At 44.7% G+C, this 23,133-nt stretch overlaps 1 protein-coding gene across 1 annotated transcript in view; it reads left to right on the top strand.

Moving 5' to 3' along the window:
• LOC134337248 (unconventional myosin-If-like) overlaps positions 1-21,270 on the top strand; it is a 165,315-nt gene extending 144,045 nt beyond the window's left edge. Inside the window, exons 19-28 of the mRNA XM_063032098.1 lie at positions 335-479; positions 1,837-1,951; positions 6,038-6,207; positions 6,345-6,490; positions 7,226-7,372; positions 9,621-9,769; positions 10,985-11,065; positions 13,584-13,797; positions 15,993-16,156; positions 17,156-21,270. Of these exons, the coding sequence (XP_062888168.1) occupies positions 335-479; positions 1,837-1,951; positions 6,038-6,207; positions 6,345-6,490; positions 7,226-7,372; positions 9,621-9,769; positions 10,985-11,065; positions 13,584-13,797; positions 15,993-16,156; positions 17,156-17,232 (1,408 nt within the window). The 3' untranslated portion in view covers positions 17,233-21,270. The remainder of the gene's footprint in view (positions 1-334; positions 480-1,836; positions 1,952-6,037; positions 6,208-6,344; positions 6,491-7,225; positions 7,373-9,620; positions 9,770-10,984; positions 11,066-13,583; positions 13,798-15,992; positions 16,157-17,155) is intronic.
• The last annotated feature ends 1,863 nt before the right edge of the window (positions 21,271-23,133 follow it).

Consider the following 23,133-nt stretch of genomic DNA (forward strand, 5'->3'; position numbering starts at 1 on the left):
GTGTTAGCCACTTCAGTCCTGGGAGAAAGTCTCTGACTAATAGAACAGAGAAAATTGAAAAACAGACAATGATAGAGGTCCAGCAAGTGAAGGGAGAGAGAAGTGAATTTCACCTGATCGGCTCTTCATGCATTCCATAGATAGTTAACATTCCATTCAAATTGGCAGATAAGAGTTAACTAATCAGAAAGCCCATATTCAAATAATGAAGCACGGAGAAGCTTCCAGAGCTTTCCAGAACCATACAAATGTACCACTAGGAGACCAACTGAACAACTGCATATACATTGCCCAGCTACCCCTCTGATTGCAGTTTATGTGCCATTCTTTAAAGGTACGCCATCCTGACACTGGAAACCTGGCCCTGTTGGCGTGGTGATGAGAAACGTGGAGCTCAGCATCTTCTTCAGTCCGTCAACATGGATGCTGATCAGTTCCAGATGGGAAAGAGCAAAATATTCATAAAGAATCCAGAATCGGTAAGTTATTGCTGTGGATTAACTTCATCGTTTTGAAAGACCATAATTAGGCTATTCTACTAATTCCATCTTGGCTCTCAACCTCATCCTCTTGCCTTCTCCCAGTAACGTTTGACACAATGACGAATCAAGAACCTATCAACCTTCGCTTTAAATACATCCAGTAACTTGGCCGCGACAGACGTGGCAATGAATTTCAGATTCACCACCCTCTAACTCTAGAAATTCCTCTGTTCTCTGTTCTAATTGGATGTTCCTCCATTCTGAAGCTGTGCCCTCTGGTCCTAGACTCCCCCCACTATAGGACACATCCTCTCCACATCCACTCTATCTGTGCAATTTAGTACTAGGCTCCCCCACTACAGGAAACATCCTCTCCACATCCACTCTATCTGTGTCCTCTAATCCTCGACTCCCCCTCTACAGGAAACATCCTCTCCACATCCACTCTATCTGTGCAATTTAGTCCTAGACTCCCCCACTATAGGAAACATCCCCTCCATATCCACTCTATCTAGGCCTTTCAATATTTGGTAGGTATCAATGAGATCCCCTGCCCCCTGTATCCAGAGAACCGTGCCTGTCACGGCTCAGCACTGCCCTCTACCTGCTCGGAAGGCACACCACATGCCAGTCAACATTTCACCCCTCCCAACTAATCAGTGCACACTTAACCATTGGCCACCTTAATTGGATTAACCCATCTAGCACCAAGCCATTGGCCCCCTGGTGAATCACCAGGGCTGGACCCGCCAGCCCCCTGACCTATAAAGGGTGCTACATGTGCTTGGCTCGCTCTCTTTTATCGCCATCCTCGAGGGACCACCCTGCTGTTGGTGAGTTGTGCATTGAATAGGGTTTTGGGAGCATTTATTTTTGTCCCTGTAGCAGGGAGCTGTGCCTGCCCATAGTCAAGGGGTGGCAGGTCTTGTATACGTACCTGTACTCTGTCCCCACACCGTTTTCCCGTGCATTGTACTGCCGACCCAACTTTGCCCACACTCGTCTATTCTAAGAGTGGTTGTGCGAATATTGTAGCCACTTGTGTTGTCCCCAAGCTCTTCTCCCCCTGTAATTAAACTCCTTATTGTTAAAACTGTGTGGCTAGAATCCTTGCCTTGAGACCCAAAGAATCTGTCTCATTTCCATCACTACACCCCCTCCCCAATTGTTTTTCTAAACTCCAGAGCAAAGGTTTGGTGTGCACGCTTGATTGGTTTGTAGGACATAGTGGGGTGGGGGATGTATGGATGAGCTTTGACCGACCGTTCACCATCCGGACCAGCCAAATGTCCATATCTAACCAGTCGCCTTCTCTCTCACCTTGTTGGTAACCACCCATGTGCTGAAATTCCAGCTCTTCCTCCTGGAGGAAATGAGAGAACGGAAGTTTGATCGATACGCAAGAACCATTCAAAAAGCATGGAGGAAGTACGTCGCATGGAGAAAGTATGAGCAGATGAGAGAAGAAGGTAAAACTCTGGCACAATTAAAGTTAGATAGATGAACGTTGGTCAATTGGTCTAGTTTCCTCATCCAGTCTGCAGCATTCAAACATTAGATTCAAATTTCAATTCCAATTCAGATTCAGACCATTGAAATGTACAGTGAAATACGTCAGTTGTGTTAATGACCAACACAACCTAAAGCTGTGCTGGGGGAAGCCCACAAGAGATGCCACACATTCTGGCACCAACACAGGGTGCCCACAGCATTCAGCAGAACAACAGAAGCAACAGCAACAAATCAGTCAGGTTCAATATCATGGCATGTCATGAAATTTGTTGTTATACAGCTGTATAGTGCAATACACAATAATCTAAACTAACTTACGGTAAGAAAAATATATATATAAATTAAATAAGTAGTGCAAATGACGTATATAAATAGTGAGGTAGTGTTCATGGGTTCAATGTCCATTCAGGAGGGGAGAAGATGCTCCTGTAACATTGAGTGTGTGTCTTCAGGCTCCTGCACCTCCTCTTTGACGGTAGCAATGAGAAGAGGGCATGTCCTGGGAGATGGGCATCCTTAATGATGGATGCCACCTGTTTAAGGCATCACCTTTTGAAGGTGTCCTTAAGGCTGGGGAGGTTAAGTGTCCATGATGGAGTTGGCTGAGTTTACAACTTTGGAAGAGATAATAAAACTTCGGCTATGAGGATCCCTACAGCACCTGGTGACCCTATGATCTCTGTCTTGGAGGCAGACATCGGGCAGTCTTTCAGGAGGGTGAATTCTCGCAAGGTGGCATGTCCCAAAGGAGTACCTCTTAAGGCTCTGAACATCTGTGCCAACCAACTGGCGGGGGTATTCAAAGACATTTTCAATCTCTCATTGCTATGGCTTCAAAAGGAAGGTAATTATACCAGAGCCCAAGAAGGGCAGTGTGAGCTGCCTCAATGACTATCATTCAGTAGTGCTCACACCTACGGTGATGAAATGCTTTGAAAGGTTGGTTATGGCAAGAGTGAACTCCTGTCTCAACAAGGACCTGGACCCTGCAATTTGCCTATCGCCACCATAGGTCTAAAGCAGACACCATCTCAATGGCTCTCCACGCAGCCTGGGATCAGCTGGACAATACAAATACCAACATCAGGATGCTGTTCATTGACGATAAGTCAGTGTTTTACACTAATTCCTATTGTCCTGAACTTGGACCTCTGTACCCTCCTCTGCAACTGGATCCTCAGCTTCCTGACTGGAAGACCATAATCTGTGCAGATTGGTAAAAACATATCCTCCTTGATGACGATCAACACTGGTGCACCTCAGGGGTGTGTGCTTAGCCCACTGCTCTACTCTCTCTACACCCATAACTGTGTGGCTAGGTATAGCTCAAATACCATTTATAAATTTGCTGGTGATACAACCACTGTTGGTAGAATCTCAGATGGAGATGAGAGGGCGTACAGGAGTGAGATATATCAGCTAGATGAGTAATGTCATAATAACAACTTTGCACTCAAGGTCAGTAAGACAAAAGAGCTGACTGTGGACTTCAGAAAGGAAACACAAACCAATCCTCATAGAGGCATCAGAAGTGGAGAGAGTGAGCAATTTCAAGTTCCTGAATGTCAATATCTCTGAGGATCTAACCGGGTCCCAACATATTGATGCAGCTATAAAGAATGCAAGATAGCAGCTATATCTCATTAGGAGATTGAGGAGATTTGGTTTGTCACCTAAAGCATTTGAAAACTTCTACGGATGTGTCGCAGAGAGCATTCTGACTGGCTGCATCACCATCTTGTATGGGAGGGTGGGGAAGGTGGTGACTGCTGCACAGGATCGTGGTAAGCTGCAGAGAGTTGTAAAATTAGTCAGCTCCGTCATGAGTGCTAACTTCCACAGTATCCAAGGCATCTTCAAAGAGCAGTGCCTCAGAATGGTGGCTCCCACCACCAAGGACCCCCATGAACACTACCTCACTACTTTATTTTAAATTTCTGTTTTTTCACTACTGAGCTTAATTTAACTATTTATTGTACATATATACACTTACCGTTTATCTGTGTTTTTGTTTATTCATCATGTATTGCATTGTACTGTTGCCGCAAAGTTAACAAGTTTCACGACGTATGCCACCTGATTCTGACTCTGATCTTTCTGCAGCTTTTTCCGATCTGCTGCAGTGACCCCAAACATCAGTAGCAAAATAAGCCCCTTTCCTAGCCTCCCAACCATTCCTGATTAGATGATGGAGTGCAGTCTCCATGTCCCATGGCATGTTCAGCTCTCTCTGCCTGAATATCCTCCCCGCCTTTCCCGGGAAACAACTGCACAGCTGGAAGCTGATCCCATTATCCATCAATCCTGATCCCTGTTCTCCTGGAACAGAAGTGAAGCAGATCACTGGCGTGTTATGCACAGTGACTCCTAACACTCATTATATCTGACTAGCAACAAAGTCTGAACAGCAACTTCAAACAAAACGCCAGAAATGTGTTGTGCTGCCGCTTTGCTCTGATTGTTATTCGAATGCCCTCTATACAATTGTGTATCCTGCACTTGGCAAAAGTCAGCACATGCATTGCTTGCTGGTCCCTGTTAGACCATAAGACCATAAGATATAGGAGCAGAATTAGGCCATTCAGCCCATTAAGTTGGTTCCACCATTCCACCATGGCTGATTTATTATCACTTTCAACTCCATTCTCCTGCCTTTTCCCCATAATATTTGACACTCTGATTAATCAAGAACCTATTAACGTCCACCTTAAATATAGTTCAATAGTTCCATTTACTATCAGAGTATGTAAACAATATACAACCTGAAATTCTTGTTCTTCACAGACATCCATGAAAACAAAAGAATGCCCCGAAGAATGAGTGACAGTAAAAATGTTAGAGCCCCAAAGCCCCCCATACTGCCCCCCGACTCACACACACAGCAGCAAAGCATCGACCCTCACCCTCCCCCACTTACTTCAGCAAAAAAGCATCAGCACCTCCACCCACCAAGTAAGCAATCACAGAGCCACCAAGAAAGACCGTGATCTGCAGTCCAACAAAAACTGATCATTCACCCAACAATTCAATATACCACAGGCTCTCTCTCTTTCTCTGATAAAGGGACAAAGAAGTGTCACTCAGCAAGAGGGGAGACCAACAATGACAAACAAACAGCTGATTTACGGTGTTACAGTCTACCGCGTCACTTTCTTCCCAAGTTCTACAACTTGAGAATCGGCAGCAAACTCTCCCCCACCAATGAGGGAACGAGAGAGAACGCGATCCAAGTACAGAGCCCCCGACAGCTGATCCACTGTTCCCAATATTCCGTTTTCTCCCACGATGCTTCAGTCGGTGGCACCAGCATAGAATCAGCTCATCTCCAGGCCACAAAGCCTCAGAAACCCGAAGCATGCTCCTCTTCTAGGCCGCATCTTGGGATTTCGAAAAATGGCCAGCTGGTGAGCCCCGGGAGTGGGTCCCATCGCTAAAAAGAACTGAAGCTTGAGTGTAGATCTAGGTCACTCTTCAACAGAACCCCATCCATCTTGAAAAGGAGAAAAAGAGACATAAAAGGTAGAAATTAAGCTGCTTCCAAAGATGAGCTGGAAGAAGTCGTCATTGAACACCATCGTAGCTCTGCCCCAAACATACTCAAAGACTTGGCCTCCACAGCCAGTCTGAGTATGATTTCACAATTTGTGTTTCCAAAACTGTCAGACATCACATTTCCCTGCATTAGATTTGTGTACTCCGCCTGCAGTGCTCTGCCTGTAGTACACCTGTGATGCTCTGCCCGTTGTTCCACCTGTAGTCCTCTGCCTGTAGTACATCTGTGTTGCTCTACCTATAGTACACCTGTGGTACTCTGCCTGTAGTACTCCACCTGTTGTACTCTGCTTGTAATACTCCACCTGTAGCTTTGCACCTGTAGTGCTCCTCCTGTGGTACTCTGCCTATAATGTTCCACCAATGGTATTCTGCCTGTGGTGCTCCGCCTGTCCACTCTGCCTGTATACAGAAGTGTGGATTTAAGATAAAATTTCACTCTCACTCTTGTAGTTGTGAAATGATTGTGTTTTTACTGTTGGTCATCCCAGCTTCCAGCATTCTCTACAACTTCAAAGAGAGGCGACGGAACAGTATTAACCGAAACTTTGTTGGTGACTATCTTGGCATTGAAGACAGACCAGAGCTACGACAGTTCCTTGGCAAGAGGGAACGGATAGATTTTGCAGACTCTGTCACCAAGTTTGATCGAAGATTTAAGGTAGGAGTTGCTAACTGTAGCTTTCAGTGGAGGAGAGGAGGAAGATGAACATGTGTCCCATGTCACTTCATTCATTGCCTGACTCAGGAAAAATTCACCATGTCTTTCATATTAATTCATAATTCTGTTTTTCTCAGGGAATAAAACGAGATCTTATCCTGACCCCAAAGTACATTTATCTAATTGGTCGAGAAAAGATTAAGAAGGGGCCGGAAAAGGGTCAGATCAAGGAGGTCATGAAGAGGAAGATTGATATTCAGAACATCACCGCTGTGTCAATGAGGTACGGTAACCTCACCTGTTCACCATCTCACCAAAGCCTCTGGAACACCCCTAGCTCGGGCATTTACAGCTAGGCAGCCAACAGCCCTGGCACACCTGCTCTCACATGCCACATGTCAAGGAAATAGTTTTCCTCCTTACCTTCCCCGGGGAGTTTTTAAAAGCAGTGAGCAGTTATCCCATTCCTTTTCTGCCACACTGCCAATGTCCATAACCGCACTTCCTCCCCACTCTGCTTTCATATTTAACGGATCTTCATAGAACATTACAGCACAGATACAGGCCCTTCGGCCCATTTAGTCTATGACAGACTATTAATCTGCCTAATCCCATCTACCTGCATCTGGACCATAGCCTTCCATATCCCTCACATTCATGTACCTATCTAAAATTCTCTTAAATGTAGAAACCGAACCCACATTCCCCACTTCCACTGGCAGTTCCTTTCACACTCTCACCACCCTCTCAGTGAAGAAGTTCCCTTCATGTTCCACTTAAATATTTCACCTTTCACCCTTAACCCATGACCTCTAGTTCTAGTCTTACCCAGCCTCAGTGGAAAAAGCCTGTTTGCATTTACCCAATCTGTACCCTCATAATTTTGCACACCTGTAGCAAACCCTCCCTCATTCTCCTATGTTCCTGGGACATGTGGACTGATTCCATGTGTTTGGACGATGACGTGTGTAATGATTCTGTGTGGACTGATTCCATTTGTTTGTGGGTTTTGTTTTAGCACCAGGCAAGATGATTTCTTTGTCCTGCATGAACCGGAGTACGACAGCCTCGTGGAGTCCATTTTCAAGACTGAATTCGTTAGTCTTCTATGCAAAAAAATTGAAGAACTCTCACATCAAAAATTAAAGCTCAACTTTTCTGACTCGTAAGAACACATCCTGTTTGCATTCCTTTCTCTGATCTCGAGATAAATATTGGGATACAGTACAACCTGTTACCAAGCAACGAGCTCCTCGAGCTCCTGTTGTGATTTTACTTTAATGTGAATCGACAAAATTTGACATAATTATTTTGCCTTTAGTTTGTTTTTTTCTCTCACATAAAGTCTGTGAGAGTGATTTTTAAGATTCAGATTCAGATTCATGGTTTATGAAATTACAAGGGGCACAGATAGAGGAGATATTTTCTGCCCATGGTGGCACAGCATGGAACTAGAGGGAACAAGTTTAAGAGGAGCTGGAGGAGGTTTAAAGGGGATCTTAGGGGAAATTTTTCACAAAAAGAGTAGCTGGTATCTGGAATGTTACAGGTGACACAAGATTCCTTGATTGTGAAGTTGGCGAGCAATGGGTTTTGAATTTTAAGATTCTGCCCAAGGCCGCTGGCTGTAAGATGCCCGAGATCTCATCCTACTGGTCTTCAGTGTGGACGTACGTGAGGACCATAGCTAAAATGGTAGTGTTGCAGTTGGTGCATCATTTCAAGCCGGTGATCACTGATTGTGGTTCAATTCACGGCGTTCTCTCTCAGGCGTCTGTACGTTCTCCCTTTGACCAAGTGGGTTTCCTCTGGCTGGTCTGGTTTCTTCCCAACTCCAAAAACATCATTAGGGTGGGTAAATATGGGTACACTATGTTGGCACCGGAAGCATGGTGATACCTGTGGGCTACCTCAACACAGTTCTCAGACTGTGGTGGTCATTGGCGCTTTGTGTTTCGATGTACATGTGACAAATAAAGCTAACCTAATTATCTAATAGTCATAGTAGTATAGTCATACTTTATTGATCCCGAGGGAAATTGGGTTTTGTTACAGTTGCACCAGCCAAGAATAGAGTATAAATATAGCAATATAAACCATAAATAATTAAATAATAATATGTAAATTATGCCAGGAAATGTCCAGGACCAGCCTATTGGCTAATGTAATCTAGAAGTACTGTAAATCTCATGAAATTGATTGCAAATTAATGATTTCATTGGTTAGGTGACAGGAAAGAAAGAATAAAGAGACTGAGGTCTGTGACACAATCCTTGGGTGTGAAGAACATAATGGACAACCTTGGCAGACTCCTGTTGAGGTCCCAGCCACAGCAGAGGCCAAGAAGACAGCTCTACTCCCTCTCCCTGTGTCACAACCCAATCCCAGACTGAGCTCTGGCCACTTCTAAGGGATAAAATGTGCAAAGTGAGCAATATGCTCTCTTCATCTACCTATAGACAGAATATCAATCAGCTGAAAAGCGCAGAGAAAATTTACAAGAATGTTGCCAGGACTTGAGTTGTAGGGAAAGGCTGAATAGACGAGGACTTCATTCCCTGGAGCGTAGAAGAATGAGCGGAGATTTGATAGAGATGTACAAAATTATGAGGGTGAGAGGTGACCTGATAGAGGTGTATAAGATGATGAGAGATATTGATCGTGTGGATAGTCAGAGGTTTTTTCCCAGGGCTGAAATGGTTGCCACAAGAGGACACAGGTTTAAGGTGCTGGGGAGTAGGTACAGAGGAGATGTCAGGGGTAAGTTTTTTATCCAGACAGCGGTGAGTTCATGGAATGGGCTGCTGGCAACAGTGGTGGAGACGGTTATGATGGGGTCTTTTAAGAGACTTTTGGATAGGTACATGGAGCTCAGAAAAATAGAGGGCTATGGGTAACCCTAGTAATTTCTAAGGTAGGGACATGTTCAGCACAACTTTGTGGGGTGAAGGGCCTGTATTGTGCTATAGGTTTTCTGTGTTTCTATGGGTATAGACAGGGTAAATGCAAGCTGGCTTCTTCCACTGAGGTTCAGTGAGACTACAACTAAAGGTCATGGGTTGAGAGTGAAGGGTGAAATGTTTAAGGAGACCATGATGGGGAACTTCGTCACTCAGAGGATGCTGCGAAATGAGTTCCCAGTAGAAGTGGTGGACGTAGGTTAGATTTCAATACTGAGGAGAAATTTGGATAGGTACATGGATGGAGGGGGAATAGAGGACTATGGTTGGGGTGCAGGTAGAGGGGACTAGGCAGAAGATCCGGTTGGCATGGACTAGATGGGCCAAAGGGCCTGTTTCCGTGCTGTAGCGTCTAATCCTTTGACCCTGAATGTTGTCAGATTTGAGGGCTGCTTCATTATTCAGTACGTGCTCTCCTTGCTTACGTAGCTTTACTGTGTTTCTATGGAACAGCATCCAGTTCAAGATCAAGAAAGAAGGCTGGGGTGGAGGCGGTACTCGAAGCCTCGTCTTCAGCAGGGGCCAAGGAGAGCAGGTGGTGCTAAAACCTGCCGGGAAAACACTCAATATTAGCATTGGAGATGGATTACCCAAGAATTCCAGTAAGTTCCTGTGGATCTCCTTCACCATCGGTGTCCTGTCATCACCTTGCTCCCACATTCCCGAGACGTACGGGTCAGCAGGTTAATTGGTCACTGGGCGGCCCAGGCTAAGGCCTGTTACCGGGCTGCATCTCTAAATGAATAAAATAACGTAAGGTTTTTAAGTCTGCACACTTGGCTGGATCTCCCTTCTGCTAGCTGGAAGAGACCGTATGCGACATGTACAAGGAGTCTGTGAGGCTGCAGCCCCCATTCACCGTGGTACCGTGGTGTTACAGTCGTGTAGCACTTAGTGTGGTGCGACTACAGCCCAGGGTGTTCCAGAGTTCCGAGTTCAGTTCCAGCACTGCCTGGAAGGAGTTTGTATGTTCTCTCTGTGACTGTGTGGGTTTCCTCTGGGTGCTATGGTTTCCTCCCACAGTTCTCAGACATAACGGTTGGTAGGTTAATTGATCATTGTAAATTGTCCTGTGATTGTGTCAGCATTAAATTGAGCCTGTTCTGCACTCTGTCTCTAACTGAATAAAATAAAAATTCATACATCTGAAGGGGCCACTCCTCGCCTTCTGGTTGCACGTCATATTTCGTCACAGATTGCAGAGAGGGGTCAGAACAGAGAGAAGAGAGAATGTCCTGGCAAGCATGCTCCTGGGGGTGGCAAAGTTAACTGTCTGCAGGTCCCGCAGGTGGGCAGCTGAGGGCTCCACCCAAGCTGACTGCTGGGCAATCCTCCAGGGATACGTTCATGTCTGGGTATCCCTAAGAGCACATAGTCTCGGTGGGAACCACCGAGGTGTTCAGGGACCGCTGGGCACCGCAGGGGCTCAGTTCCATCCAGCAGCGGACGGGGTATTCAAATCCAGTTGCTGTTTGATTATCGTTATCAAAGTTCAAAGTAAATTTATTATCAAAGTACAAACTATATGTCACTATATATGACCATGAGATTTGTTTTCTTGCAGGCATTTACAGGAAGGTAAAGAACTATAATTTATGAAAATTATACATAAAGACTGACAAGTAACCAATGTGCAAAAGAAAACAAATAAATATTAATCATAAATAACATTATAAATAAATCAATAGATGGGAAGATAGATAAATGAATAAATGTTATAAATTAACAAATGTAGTTTGTAAGGTCTTGTTGTAGTATTGTGATACTTATGGTAAACTTTTTTGTTAAAGAGAACATTTACTTCTCTCGCTGAACAGAGCCAACAAAGAAAGGAGCTCCGGAGAACAGAGGCTTGAAGAAACGTTCTCACGCCAGACCTGCTCCCCCGGCACCATCAGGTAAACAGTCTCGGATTCACGGTTATCACACGGACACTCAGTAGCTACCTGTACACCTGCTCTTAAGTGCAAATATCTAACCAACCAATCATGTGGCAGCAACTCAATTCATAAAAGCATGCAGACATGGTCAAAAGATTCAGTTGTTGTTCAGACCAAATATCAGAATGGGGAAGAAATGTGATCTAAGTGACTTTGACTGTGAAATGATTGTTGGTGCCAGACAGAATATCTCAGAAGCTGCTGATCTCCTGGGATTTTCGTGTACAGACTCTGGAGTTTACAGGGAATGGTGTGAAAACAAAACATCTCGGGAGCAGCAGTTCCACAGGCAAAAATACCTTGTTAATGAGAGGTTAGAGGGGATGGCCAGACTGCTTCAAGCAGACAGGAAGGTGATTTTAGTCACGTATTAATACCAGTCATGTACAGAAGAGCATCTCTAAACCCACAACACGTTGAACCTTGAAGTGGACGGGCAACAGCAGCAGAAGACCACGACCACTTCATTAGAGACGGGATATCAAATAAAGTGGCCAGGCAGTGTGCGTTGAAACGTACAGTGAAATGAATCATTTGCGATATTGACCAACACAACATAAGCATGTGCCAAGGCAGCCCGCATGTCACCACACATTCCCGCACCAACAGAACATGTCCACCATGTTCAGCAGAACAACACAAACAATAGCAGAAAAACAAGCCTCTTATGCGCGCGCGTGCACACACACACACACACACACACACACACACACACACCCATCCCTCCAATCCCAGTACAGGACACTTTTGGGCCTCCAGGTTTTAGCACTGGACTCAGGGACATCTCACCTCTGACCTCCAAACACACTACTTTGGCCTCTGACCTCTCTGGATCATTGACTGATATAGATAAAGAGCTACCTCATGGTAATGAGTGAAGTCCATCAATCATTTATCCTCATGTTAGACATAAGAACATAAGAAAGAGCAGCAGAATTAGGCCCATCGAGTCTGCTCTGCTATTCCATCCTGGCTGATTTATTATCCCTCTCAATCCCATTCTTCTGCCTTCTCCCCTGACTTTTAATACCCTGACTAATCAACCTCCACTTTAAATATACTCAATGACTTGGCCTCCTTAATGACAGATGCCATGTTTTTGAGGTAACACACATAAAAAATGCTGGTGAATGCAGCAGGCCAGGCAGCATCTATAGGAAGAGGTACAGTCGACATTTCGGATGAGGGAGATCCTCCCCCTCGCCCTCCCACTTTCAAATCTCTTATTATATCCTCTTTCAGTTAGTCCTGACGAAGGGTCTCGGCCCGAAACTTCGACTATACCTCTTCCTATAGATGTTGCCCGGGCTGCTGCGTTCACCAGCAACTGTTATGTGTGTTGCTTGAAATTTCAGCATCTGCAGAGTTCCTCATGGTTGTGTTTTTGAGACATTGCCTTTTGAAAGTGTCCTCAATGATGGGAAGGCCAGTCCCTGTGATGGAGCTGGTGAGGCAGGGTGTCAGTGAGGGGAAGGTTCTTATTGCCAGGTTAGACGTGATCAAGTTCAAGTTTATTGTCATCTGACTGTAAATGTATACCACCAAATGAAACAATGGTCCTCCGGACCACAGTGCACCCACACAACATACAGTATATCACCCACATCACATAAACCAAAATATTACCATCGATAAGTTGATGAAATAGAATTTTTCAAATCCCTTGCCCACCCAAACTCTCAATCTCTGGGCAGAGTGCGTGATCTCCTCTCCCTGTCATGCCCACCACCCTCACGGCTCCGTACCAGAGCATTTCATGGGAAATGGCAGCACTCGACTTGCATCAGAACCTGACTGGGAAGTCAAGGCAGACATCCGGTGAACTTAATGGACAGAACAGACCACAGGCTTAAAAAGAAACAAACCAGATATCCAGGCCAGACCAGCCCGAGGACTCATGCCTCACCCTGGGCTAGCACAAGTTCATCTTCAGTTTATTGTCATTCAACTGTACACATGCATACCTCCAAACAAGACAATGTTCCTCTGGACCAACGTGCAAACACAGTACATGTAACTCACATACACAACTCAAGAAGTATTCCAGAAGATTGGCGTTTAGCATAAGCTGCTAAATATCCAGCAGTGTCCTGCAATCATCTGAAAGACGTAAAAGACGATCAATTATACTGTTAGTTGGAGCTGGCGTGGCCACTGCAATGGTGCACACCACCACCTTGATCTAGTGTTGAGCCAGGGTGATTATAGTTTATCAACCTTGCAGTTTACAAGGGTTGTAACAGGCTTTATGCGATGTCCTTCGCAACCCCGATCATAAGTGGAAGGGGAATTTCTGACATTCCTGACATGCCAGTCCTGATGAAAAGTCTTGAATTGAAACGTTGACTACTCTTTTCCATAGATGCTGCCTGGCCTACTGAGTTCCTCCAGCATTTTGTGTGCATTGCCATGATTGCCAGCATCTGCAGATTTCCTCTTGTTTTTTTTTTGACTTTCCCTGTTTCTCTTTCTGAAGGACAGTATGGAAATGGTGTTCCACGATTCTCACAGGATAATCAGATGAAGCAGGAACAAATGTACTCCAGACCTATGAAAAGCCTGTCAAAGTCTGGCAGCATTTCAGAGAAGCCCTCGCTGCCAAAACAGGGTGCTACGACTAGAGCAAGGAAGTCCACAAATACCAATGCGAACATGGAGTTTATGAGAGTTCCGGATGAAGGCATTGCAGGGTGAGTCACGATAACCGCGGTCCACCGCCGCCACCGGTTGCACGTGTTTACAGGAATACAGTGCAGTGGAGGCAGCCTGACTACCTGCAGGAGTCCAATACAACAGAGAGCACAGGAAACTACAGCACTGGACAGGCCCTTTTAACCTACTGCACAATCAGTCTGACCCTTCCTTCCCACACAGCCCTCCATTTTTCTATCATCCACGTGACTCTCTCTCAAATGTCCCTAATGTATTTGCCCTTACCACCACCTCTGGCAGCACACCCACCACTCCGTGTTTAAAAAAAAAACATACCTCTATCATTAGAGTAATAGGCCATTCAGCCAATCTAGCTCATGATGAATTATTAATCTTACTAGTCCCATTAACCTGCATGTGGACCATAGCCCTCCATACCCCTCCCATTTACCCATCCAAATTCCTCTTATATGTTGCAATCAAACCTGCATCCACCACACCACTTCTGCTGGCACACTCTCATCAACATCTGAGTGAAGAAGTTCCCCTTTCCTATTCCCCTTAGACATTTCACCCTTAACCCATGACCCATGAGCTCTAGTTCCAGTCTCACTCAGACTTGGTGGAAGAAATCTGCTGGCATTGACGCTATCTATACCCCTCATATACAGCACATTCCTCCCAACACCTGAAGATTCTGCCAGCTTGTGCTTCTCTCTCGCTCTCTCTCTCTTTTAGACGGGGTGGTGAAAATGGTGTTCAGTGCACTGACTACAGGGTTTGGGACTTTATGTTCTAGGTGAGAGTGCACTTGGAGTACCTAATACAGGCCGGATGCTGTTTCAACTGCAAAGCTGAAGAGATGTTGCTGGGATGAGAGTGTCTGACTTACAGGGAGACATTAACCCGACTGGGTCTTTATTCCTTTGAACATTGGAGAATGATTTGCAGCCTTCTAGAAATGCTTAAAAGTCTGACAGGCATGGACAAGGTGGTGGAAAACAGTTTTTTTTTCCCAGGCAAGAGAATTCCAGAATGAGAGGGGGGCTTTACCTTGTAGAAGGTGCTGATCATATAGAACGAGCTGCCAAAACAGGCTTCTCACATTACGTTCCATCTGCCAATGTTTTCCCACCCACTTTTCACATCTCAGTCCATTTACAGTCCTTCTGTCTCCTCCTCACACCCTGTCAACGTGACAATTTCAGCACACAAGCAAAGACAAACAGCCAAGGTGCAATAGAAGACAAATGGCGCAAGTACAAAGAGAATAGTATTGAGAACATGAGCTGTAGAGTCAGTGAAGGTGAATACGTAGTTTGTGGAACCAGTTCAGAGTTGAGAAAGGACCCCCATCCCGTCAACCAAAAGACAGAGGGTGAAGGAATTAGGAGTAAGGTTAAAGGGAATTTCAATCAGTCAGAAAGTGTGTTAGGGGGTGCTGGAACTCACGAGAAAAGGAGACAGAACCAGCCACTCGCGTCAATTTTACAAAGTGCTGATTGAGCACTGAAGATGACATAATCTGCAAGGCTATGTGCTGTCAGCTGAGTCACGGGAGAACAAGAATCGCTCTCTTTTGGCGGTTGTAGACACAATGTTCAAATCGCCACCTTGCTTACATAGAACGTACAACAGTACAGCACAATACGGGCCCTTTGGCCCACATAGAACATAGAACAAACAATGTAGAATTCAGGACAGTATAGCACAATACAGGCCCTTTGACCTACATGTTGTACTGACCTTTTAACCTACTCCAGGATCAATCTAACTCTTTCCTCTTGCATCTTCTTCTTTGTTTTCTTATGTCCATCATCCCTATTGGGGCACACAGTATCTCGCCAGAGTTCTCTCTCCTGGGCCACTCTTTCAAATTGTCCCCAGGTGCAGCCCATCTTCTAGAATCCCTCCTCTCCCAGTGATGAGGTCTTTGGAGCCCCTGTTGGTGTTTCTGTAGCTCTGGGCATTTACAGGATGGGTTTACTAGCTCCCTCCTCCTATTGCAGCCAGGCTTGGGACCATTCATGATGGAGTTCCCTCCCACATAGCCGTTCATTTTTTCATCATCCATTTGATTATCCAGGAGTCTTTTAAATATATCTGTCTTTACCACCACCCCTGGTAGCTTATTCCATGCACCTACCACTAGCTGTAAAGTGTTGCACGATTACTTGGATGTGGTGAATTAGTTTTGGACAAGAGATCAGGCATCTGAAAACCTTTCTTGCAGAATCCAGAGAAGACGGAGTGTATCACAAAGACCCCCGCCGGCAGTGGGACGTCCAAAACCACAGCCACGAACTCCCAAGTGCCGGGCCCTCTATCAGTATTATGGCCAAGATGTGGATGAACTCAGCTTTAACGTTAATGATGTCATTGATATTCTTCTGGAAGGTAAGGGTTTCATAGCTGGTGAGGCCGTTAATAAATACAATGGGACACATCAGGACCAGTCCATTTTGGCCCAGTTAAGTTGCTACCCCAATTAGTCAAAATTTCATGAAAGTAGTTAAAAAGGTATAAAAAGACAAACTACCATTTAAGTGAGTAACAAATTATTTATTTAAATGAAATACAGAACAAATTAGAACACTACCAATACTACTACAGTCCTATAAAACTGTGTTCGTTCCTAATAGTTATCAATAGAGGAATTCATCCAGTGTACGCTGCCGTGTCCTTTTGACTGACTATAAATGAACAAAATCAGTGCAGACATCTAGTGTAGATAATGGACTGCCTTCATACAATGATTTCATTGTATGAAAGGGAAACACCATGTATTCCACCTGGTTAGCCTCCAATCTGAACTTCTACCCCTTTCCCCATCTCTCTTTTCCCTCCCTACTTGTCTCCATTTTTCCACTCCCCATTCTGCTTCCCCCCCCATCAACCCTTCTCTTCTTCTTACTCCCTCTGGTGCCCTTCCTCTTTTCTGCCTACTCTCCTCTCCAAACAGTGTCCTTCTTTAGCCCTTTATCTCTTCCACCTGCTCATTTCATCCCTCTCGCCCTCACCTGGTCTCACCCATCATCTGCTAGCTTGTACTTGTTCCCCTCCCCACACCCTCTTATTCTGGCTCCTTCCTCTTCCTCTTTCCAGTCCTGAAGAAGGGTCTCAGCCAGAAACATTGACTTGTTTAGTCCTCTCAATAGATGCTGCCTGGCCTGCTGAGTTTCTCCAGCATTCTGTGTGTGTTACTCTGGTTTTCCAGCATCTGCAGAATCCCTTGTGTTCTTGTAGAGAGTCAAAAGGCTTTGGGGGGGTGAGAGGCCACATTAATGAGTGCATTTCAGCGTAACTGATTGGGAGCTGTGGATCTGGAATGTATAGTGGGGGACATGTTTCACAGAGACACCAACTCAAATCTGACAAAATTGTTCAATCTTCCAGATCCATCAGGATGGTGGAAGGGTCGTTTACATGGAAGAGAGGGACTTTTTCCAGGAAACTACGTGGAGAAGATTTGAACTACTTCAGGCTGGATCTCAGGTTGCAACGTTGGTAAAGTCAGAAGCACAAAATTACCGAGCAGTTGATGGTGCAACAGAGCATTCAGATCAATGGGGCTTTATTCAATAAAATCTCTGCTCTCACAGGAACCTGTCCACTATGAAATTAGATCCTATTCAATCTGTATACCCCATATTTTGCAGACATAGATCCACTAAACCTGGGATCCAGTGAACACAATTCACAATCCATAAACATTGAAGTATCATCATTTTAAATGAAATCAATAGTCTTTGTACAAAATAAATTTAATGATTAATAGGTTTGATTATTTTGATTAAGAAAAGTAATGAACAAAATTGTTAAGATTTTGTAAGTTATTTGCTTTACCAAAGGAAAACAATTAAGCATTTCATTCTTATTCCTTCGATGGCTGTTGTCGTTTTGCTGAATATTGTGGACATGCTGTATTGGGGCAGGAACGTGTGGCAACGCTTACGGGCTGCCTCCGGCACATCCTTAGGTTGTGTTGGTTGTTAATGCAAACGAAGCGTTTCTCTGTACATTTCCATGTACATGTGATAAATATCTGAATCTGCAGGTGGGCTTCCCAGGCTGGGCTAGCATTTAATTACCCCTTCCTAGATGTCCTTGAGATGGTGAGGCGAGCAGCTTTGTTGAACTGCTGCAGTCCTTGAGATGTGGTTTACACCCACTGCGCTGTTAGGGAGAGAATCCTAGGACTTTGACCCAATGACAGCGCAGGAACAGTAGTATATTTCCAAGTCAGGATGATGAGTGGCTTGGAGGGTAACTTCCAGGGGGTGGTGTTCCTCGTGCTTTCTCTGCCAGCTGGTAGAGGTGGTAGGTTTGGACGGTGCTGGTGAGTGGGGAGAGATGGTATAAATACTGCTACTGTGTGTTGCTGGTGGAGTGAGGGAATATATATGGATAGGTGCTTATCAATTGGGCTTCTGTGTCCCACATGGTGTCCAGTTTCTTGAGTGTCATTGAAGCTGCACTACCTCCGGCTGGTGGAGAGTGCACCATCACACTCCTGTTGAGAATGATAAGACCATAAGGCACAGGAGCAGAAATAGGCCATTCAGCCCATTGAGTCATCTCTACCATTCCACCAAGGCTGATTTATTATCCCTATCAACCCCATTCTCCTGCCCTCTCCCCATAACCTTTGATGCCCTGACCAATCAAGAACCTATCAACCTCCGCTTTAAATATACTCAAAGATTTGGTCTCCATAGCCGTCTGTGGTAATAAATTCCACAGATTCACCATCCACTGCTAAAGAAATTTCTCCTCATCTCCGTTCTAAATGGATGTCCCTCTATTCTGAGGCTGTGCCCTCTGGTCCTAGACTCCCCCACTATAGGAAACATCCTCTCCACGTCATCTAGGTTTTTCAGTATTCAGTAGGTTTCAGTGAGATCCCCTCATTCTTCGAAACTCCAAAGAATACAGGCACAGCGCCATCAAATGCTTCTCATACATTAACCCAATTATGCCTGTGAACCTCCTCTGGACCTTCTCCAATGCCAGAAGATCTTTTCTCAGATAAGGGGTCCAAAATGATTGGATTTAGCTGAGTTACTCTCACAGGATTTCCAGCCTCTGAACTGTTCTGCATTCCACATTGTGTTTGTGGTTCCTGCAGTTCAGTGAACTGGCTGAAGACCAGCATCTCCTGTTGGGGCCTCCAGAGGAGGCTGAGATGGACCATACACTTGGTATCTCTGCTGGAACTTCTAGCAGATGCTTTGGCTTCCTTATTACGCAAATAGATTGGGCTTCCCCATGGCTGTGATGTTAATGCATATTAACGGAGCCTGCTCCTCCAAGTTGTGTCATTGTCCAATTGGATGTGGCTTGACTAGATGTGATCTGTCAACTGTGGGATCACTTGGCTCTGCCAGTCCATGCTGTTGAGTAGCACAGTGAGAAGCTCTTAATTTGTCCAGAGTGTCTGTACAGTCTGAGGCGTGCAATCTCGGGCACTTATTGGCCTGGATGAGAGGGCATGTCCTATAGTTCTATTGGCCTGGATTACAGGACATGTCCTATAGCATTGGCCTAGATGAGAGGGCATATCCTATAGCAAGAAGTTGGATAAACTTGGGTTATTTTCTCTGGAGTGGTGGAGTCTGAGGGAAGATCTGATAGAGATTTATAAAATTATGAGAGGCAAAGAGAGAATAGACAATATTCTTTTTCCTAGGATTGAAAAGTCTAATATCAGAGGGCATGCATTTCAGGTGAGAGGTGATAATTTCAAAGGAAAAGTAAGGGGCTAGTTTTTTTACACAGTGGTGAAATATGTTGCCTGGGGTGGTGGTAGAGGCAGTTACATCAGAGGCTTTTGAGAGACATTGAGATAGGCACATGAATGTGAGGTAAATGGAAAGATATGGACTGTGTAGGCAGAAGAGATTAGTTTAGTTGGCTGTTTGATTACTAATTTAATTGATTCAGCACAACACTTTGAGCCTGTTCATGTGCTGTATGGCTCCATGTTCTATGGTCGATATTGAAGTATCAGCACTTTAGTCTTTTCCGATTTAGTGCCTCAGAAGATGGAACATGAGTTTCAAGCACAAATATTGATAAGCAATTGTTTCACTTTAAGAGACGTCCTCAGGACCTGATTCAGTAAACTGGGTGTATTATGTGCATTGTACATTTCACGTAAACCCTGCCCTTGGGTAGCATGACCTGTAGACACAGTGCAGATGATGCACCAATCTACCTCAGGAACTTCTTCTCACCACACATTGCCTCTGACTGCAACACTTATACTAGAAGAAGAATTCTGTCGTGGACATGTTCCCTGCTGCCATGTCCATCTTTGCTCTAGATAGTCTGAAGCTGAATGAAACAATTCACAACCACATTCCAAAATCTGCCTCCAAACATTCCTCAATAGCATCACTACAAACAGTTCATCCCGCCACCAAAGCGTCAATTCCACGCCCCCTTTCTTTCCTGTATTGATGGAGAGCCTCACCCCAAAACATCGACTGTTCATTCCCCTCCATAGATGCTACATGACCGACAGAGTTCCTCCAGCACTTTGTGTGTGGAGCATGGATTCACATCTGCCTCAGCTCACTGTTACTGGAACTGCACCTAGATGTGATTTACAGTACCTCAATACCTTTTGTGACAGATTGTCAGATTTAACCCTCTGATTTCCACATCCCCGCTGAATCCGCCGCTCGAACTCCTTCCGTTCCGTGCTGATCTGTAATTTCTACAAAACAGGCCATACCCCGGCTAACATGTAGTTTTTGTCTGTACAGCTATCCAATCAATCAATATATCAGGAAGTACTTAGAACTTAGACAATATTTATTTACAGATATTATACAGTCACAGGCCCTTCTGGCCCAATGAACCCACGCCACCCAATTACACCCACGCCACCAATTACACCCATGCCACCAGTTAACCTACTAACCCGTGGGACCATCAGATACAGGAGCAGAAATGGCCTAGTGAGTCTGCTCTGCCATTGCATCAAGGCTGATCTATTGCCCCTCTCAGCTTCTCCTGCCTCCCCCCCACCCCCACACCCCATATCCCTTCATTCCCTGACCCATCAAGAATCTATCAACCTCTGCCTTAAATATACATAAAGGCTTGGCCTCCACCACTGCCTGTGACAACAAATTCCACAGATTCACCACCCTCTGGTTAAAGAAATTCCTTCTCATCTCTGTTCTAAAAGGATGCCCCTCTATTCTGAGGCTCTGTTCTCTGATCTTAGACTCCCCCTCCATAGGAAACATCCTCTCCACATCCACTCTATCAAGGCCTTTCATGATTCAATAGGTTTCAATGAGGTCACCCCTCATTCTAATTCTAGTGAATTGCTTTTGCCGAACTCTGAGCTGCTCCCCTGGTGCCTTCTGACAATCCAAGTCCAAAGATCATCCTTTGTCTATCCTTCTTATAGCCCATATGTTTTTGGAATGTGGGAAGAAACTGGAGCATCTGGAGGAAATCCACACAGTCATAGAGAGAACATACTAACAGCTTACAGACAGTGGGGTGGGGGCGGGGGCAGGGGTGGGGGGGGGGGAGAGGGTTGAACTTGTGATGCTGGCCCTGAAAAGGTCTTACGCTAGCCATTACACTGTCATGCTGGTCCAAGTGATAGCCACTTCCATGATATTGTAATGGATGCATTAAACACACTTAAAGCTGTTCTGCCATTTCCATACGTACATCAGACCTTTGTATTTAATAATATTACAGGAACTCATTATGTACAGGATGACCATAAGTTGGGTGTTCTTAACACGGTGTGACACGTGTAGCTTCTCAGTGTCCCAATTTTAATTGTGTTCTGATGCTTGGAATTCCCTCCCTATACCTCTGAGCCTGCCTACCTTCAAAGCACTCCTTTAAACGCACCTCTTTGATTAAGCAGTTGGTCATTGGCATTAATATTTCCTTACATGGCTGTGTGTCAGATCTTTGATTGTGCTTCAGAGCTTAAACATTAATTTATGGGGGTTTTGATTTACTTTTTAGCTGGTTCGGCACATTTTGAACCAAAGACCCTGTTCCTGTAATGTACTGGTCTATGTTCTATGCGTATTCTGCGTAAGATGTGTGGAGGGTGTCAATGGCTGACATCCACCAGCAGACTCTTTGCTGTTCCCTCTGTTGCACTCCAGCAGCCATCCTAATTATTGCTCTGCTTGCCTGCCGACCCTTTACACCTCTTGCACCAGGATCCTGAGTCACTGGTATAGATGTAAATTGAATGTAGACCATTACAGTGCAGCACAGGCCCTCCTGCACACAATGTTGTGCTGAGCTTTTTACCTACACTAAGATCAATCTAACCCTTCCTTCCTACAGAGCCCTCCATTTTTCTATCATCTAAGAGTCTGTTAATCATTCCCAATGTATCTGCTGTGACCACCACTCCTGGCAGTGAGACAATTGTTGAGGCTGGAGCACTGCTCACTATCGACCTCATCGGTTGCTGATCGTCAAATGAAACATTCGTCCCAATTCTCTCCACATCCTCTCCATAACCACTCTATCTTGACTTCTGGTCCTAGACTCCCCCATTATAAGAAACATCCTCTCCACATCCACTCTATCTGTGTCCTCTGGTCCTAGACTCCCCCGCTATAGGAAACATCCTCTCCATGTGCATTTCTGGGCACTTCATTGCTTATTTTATTTCTCTTAATGGTAAAGCTCTTTTAAGGATCCTATTTGCAAAATAACTCACAGGTTTAAGGGACTGTACTGATTATCAATAAAAGTACAACTAGTATTTATAAAGCTCCTTTCGTAGTATTACACTTCCGAGGCACTTACTCAGGCTCAGAAGAAGATAGGGAGCACAGAAAGATGTGTTTGGATGGAGATGCAATATCTCTGATTCATAGTCAATGTAGAAAACAAGAAACAAACTTTCAGGAGTTTATTAACAGGAGTTTATCAACAGCAAAATAGTGAGTGAATATTCGCACTGAAATCCAAAAGAATGTCCAGATTTGTTTTACGAGCTTACACTCCAGCTATATATCTGCTTTCGCTGAGGTGTATGTGGAATTGTGTGTATGTGATTAAAATTCTGCTCTAACATGCATATTCTACAGTAAAACTCTGATAATCAGCCATGCTCAGGGGTTGTTGGTGCCAGACAGATTTATTGGACTGTGAATGTTCTGATTAATTCCCCCACATACATCGAATACACATTTTAAATATTACAGAGTGATATAACAATTCTTTTCAATTAATGACAGTAAAGAAGAAATTTTAAAGGTGAATTTAAAGGGTGCCTGGGAACAAGGCTCTGTGACTCTATGAAGAGCATGGGGATGTGGGAGATCAGAAAACACACTCACCTAGAGAGTCAGCTGCTGAATGATCTG

Source organism: Mobula hypostoma, chromosome 24, assembly GCF_963921235.1.
Source record: "Mobula hypostoma chromosome 24, sMobHyp1.1, whole genome shotgun sequence".
Taxonomy (NCBI): Eukaryota; Metazoa; Chordata; class Chondrichthyes; order Myliobatiformes; family Myliobatidae; genus Mobula; species Mobula hypostoma.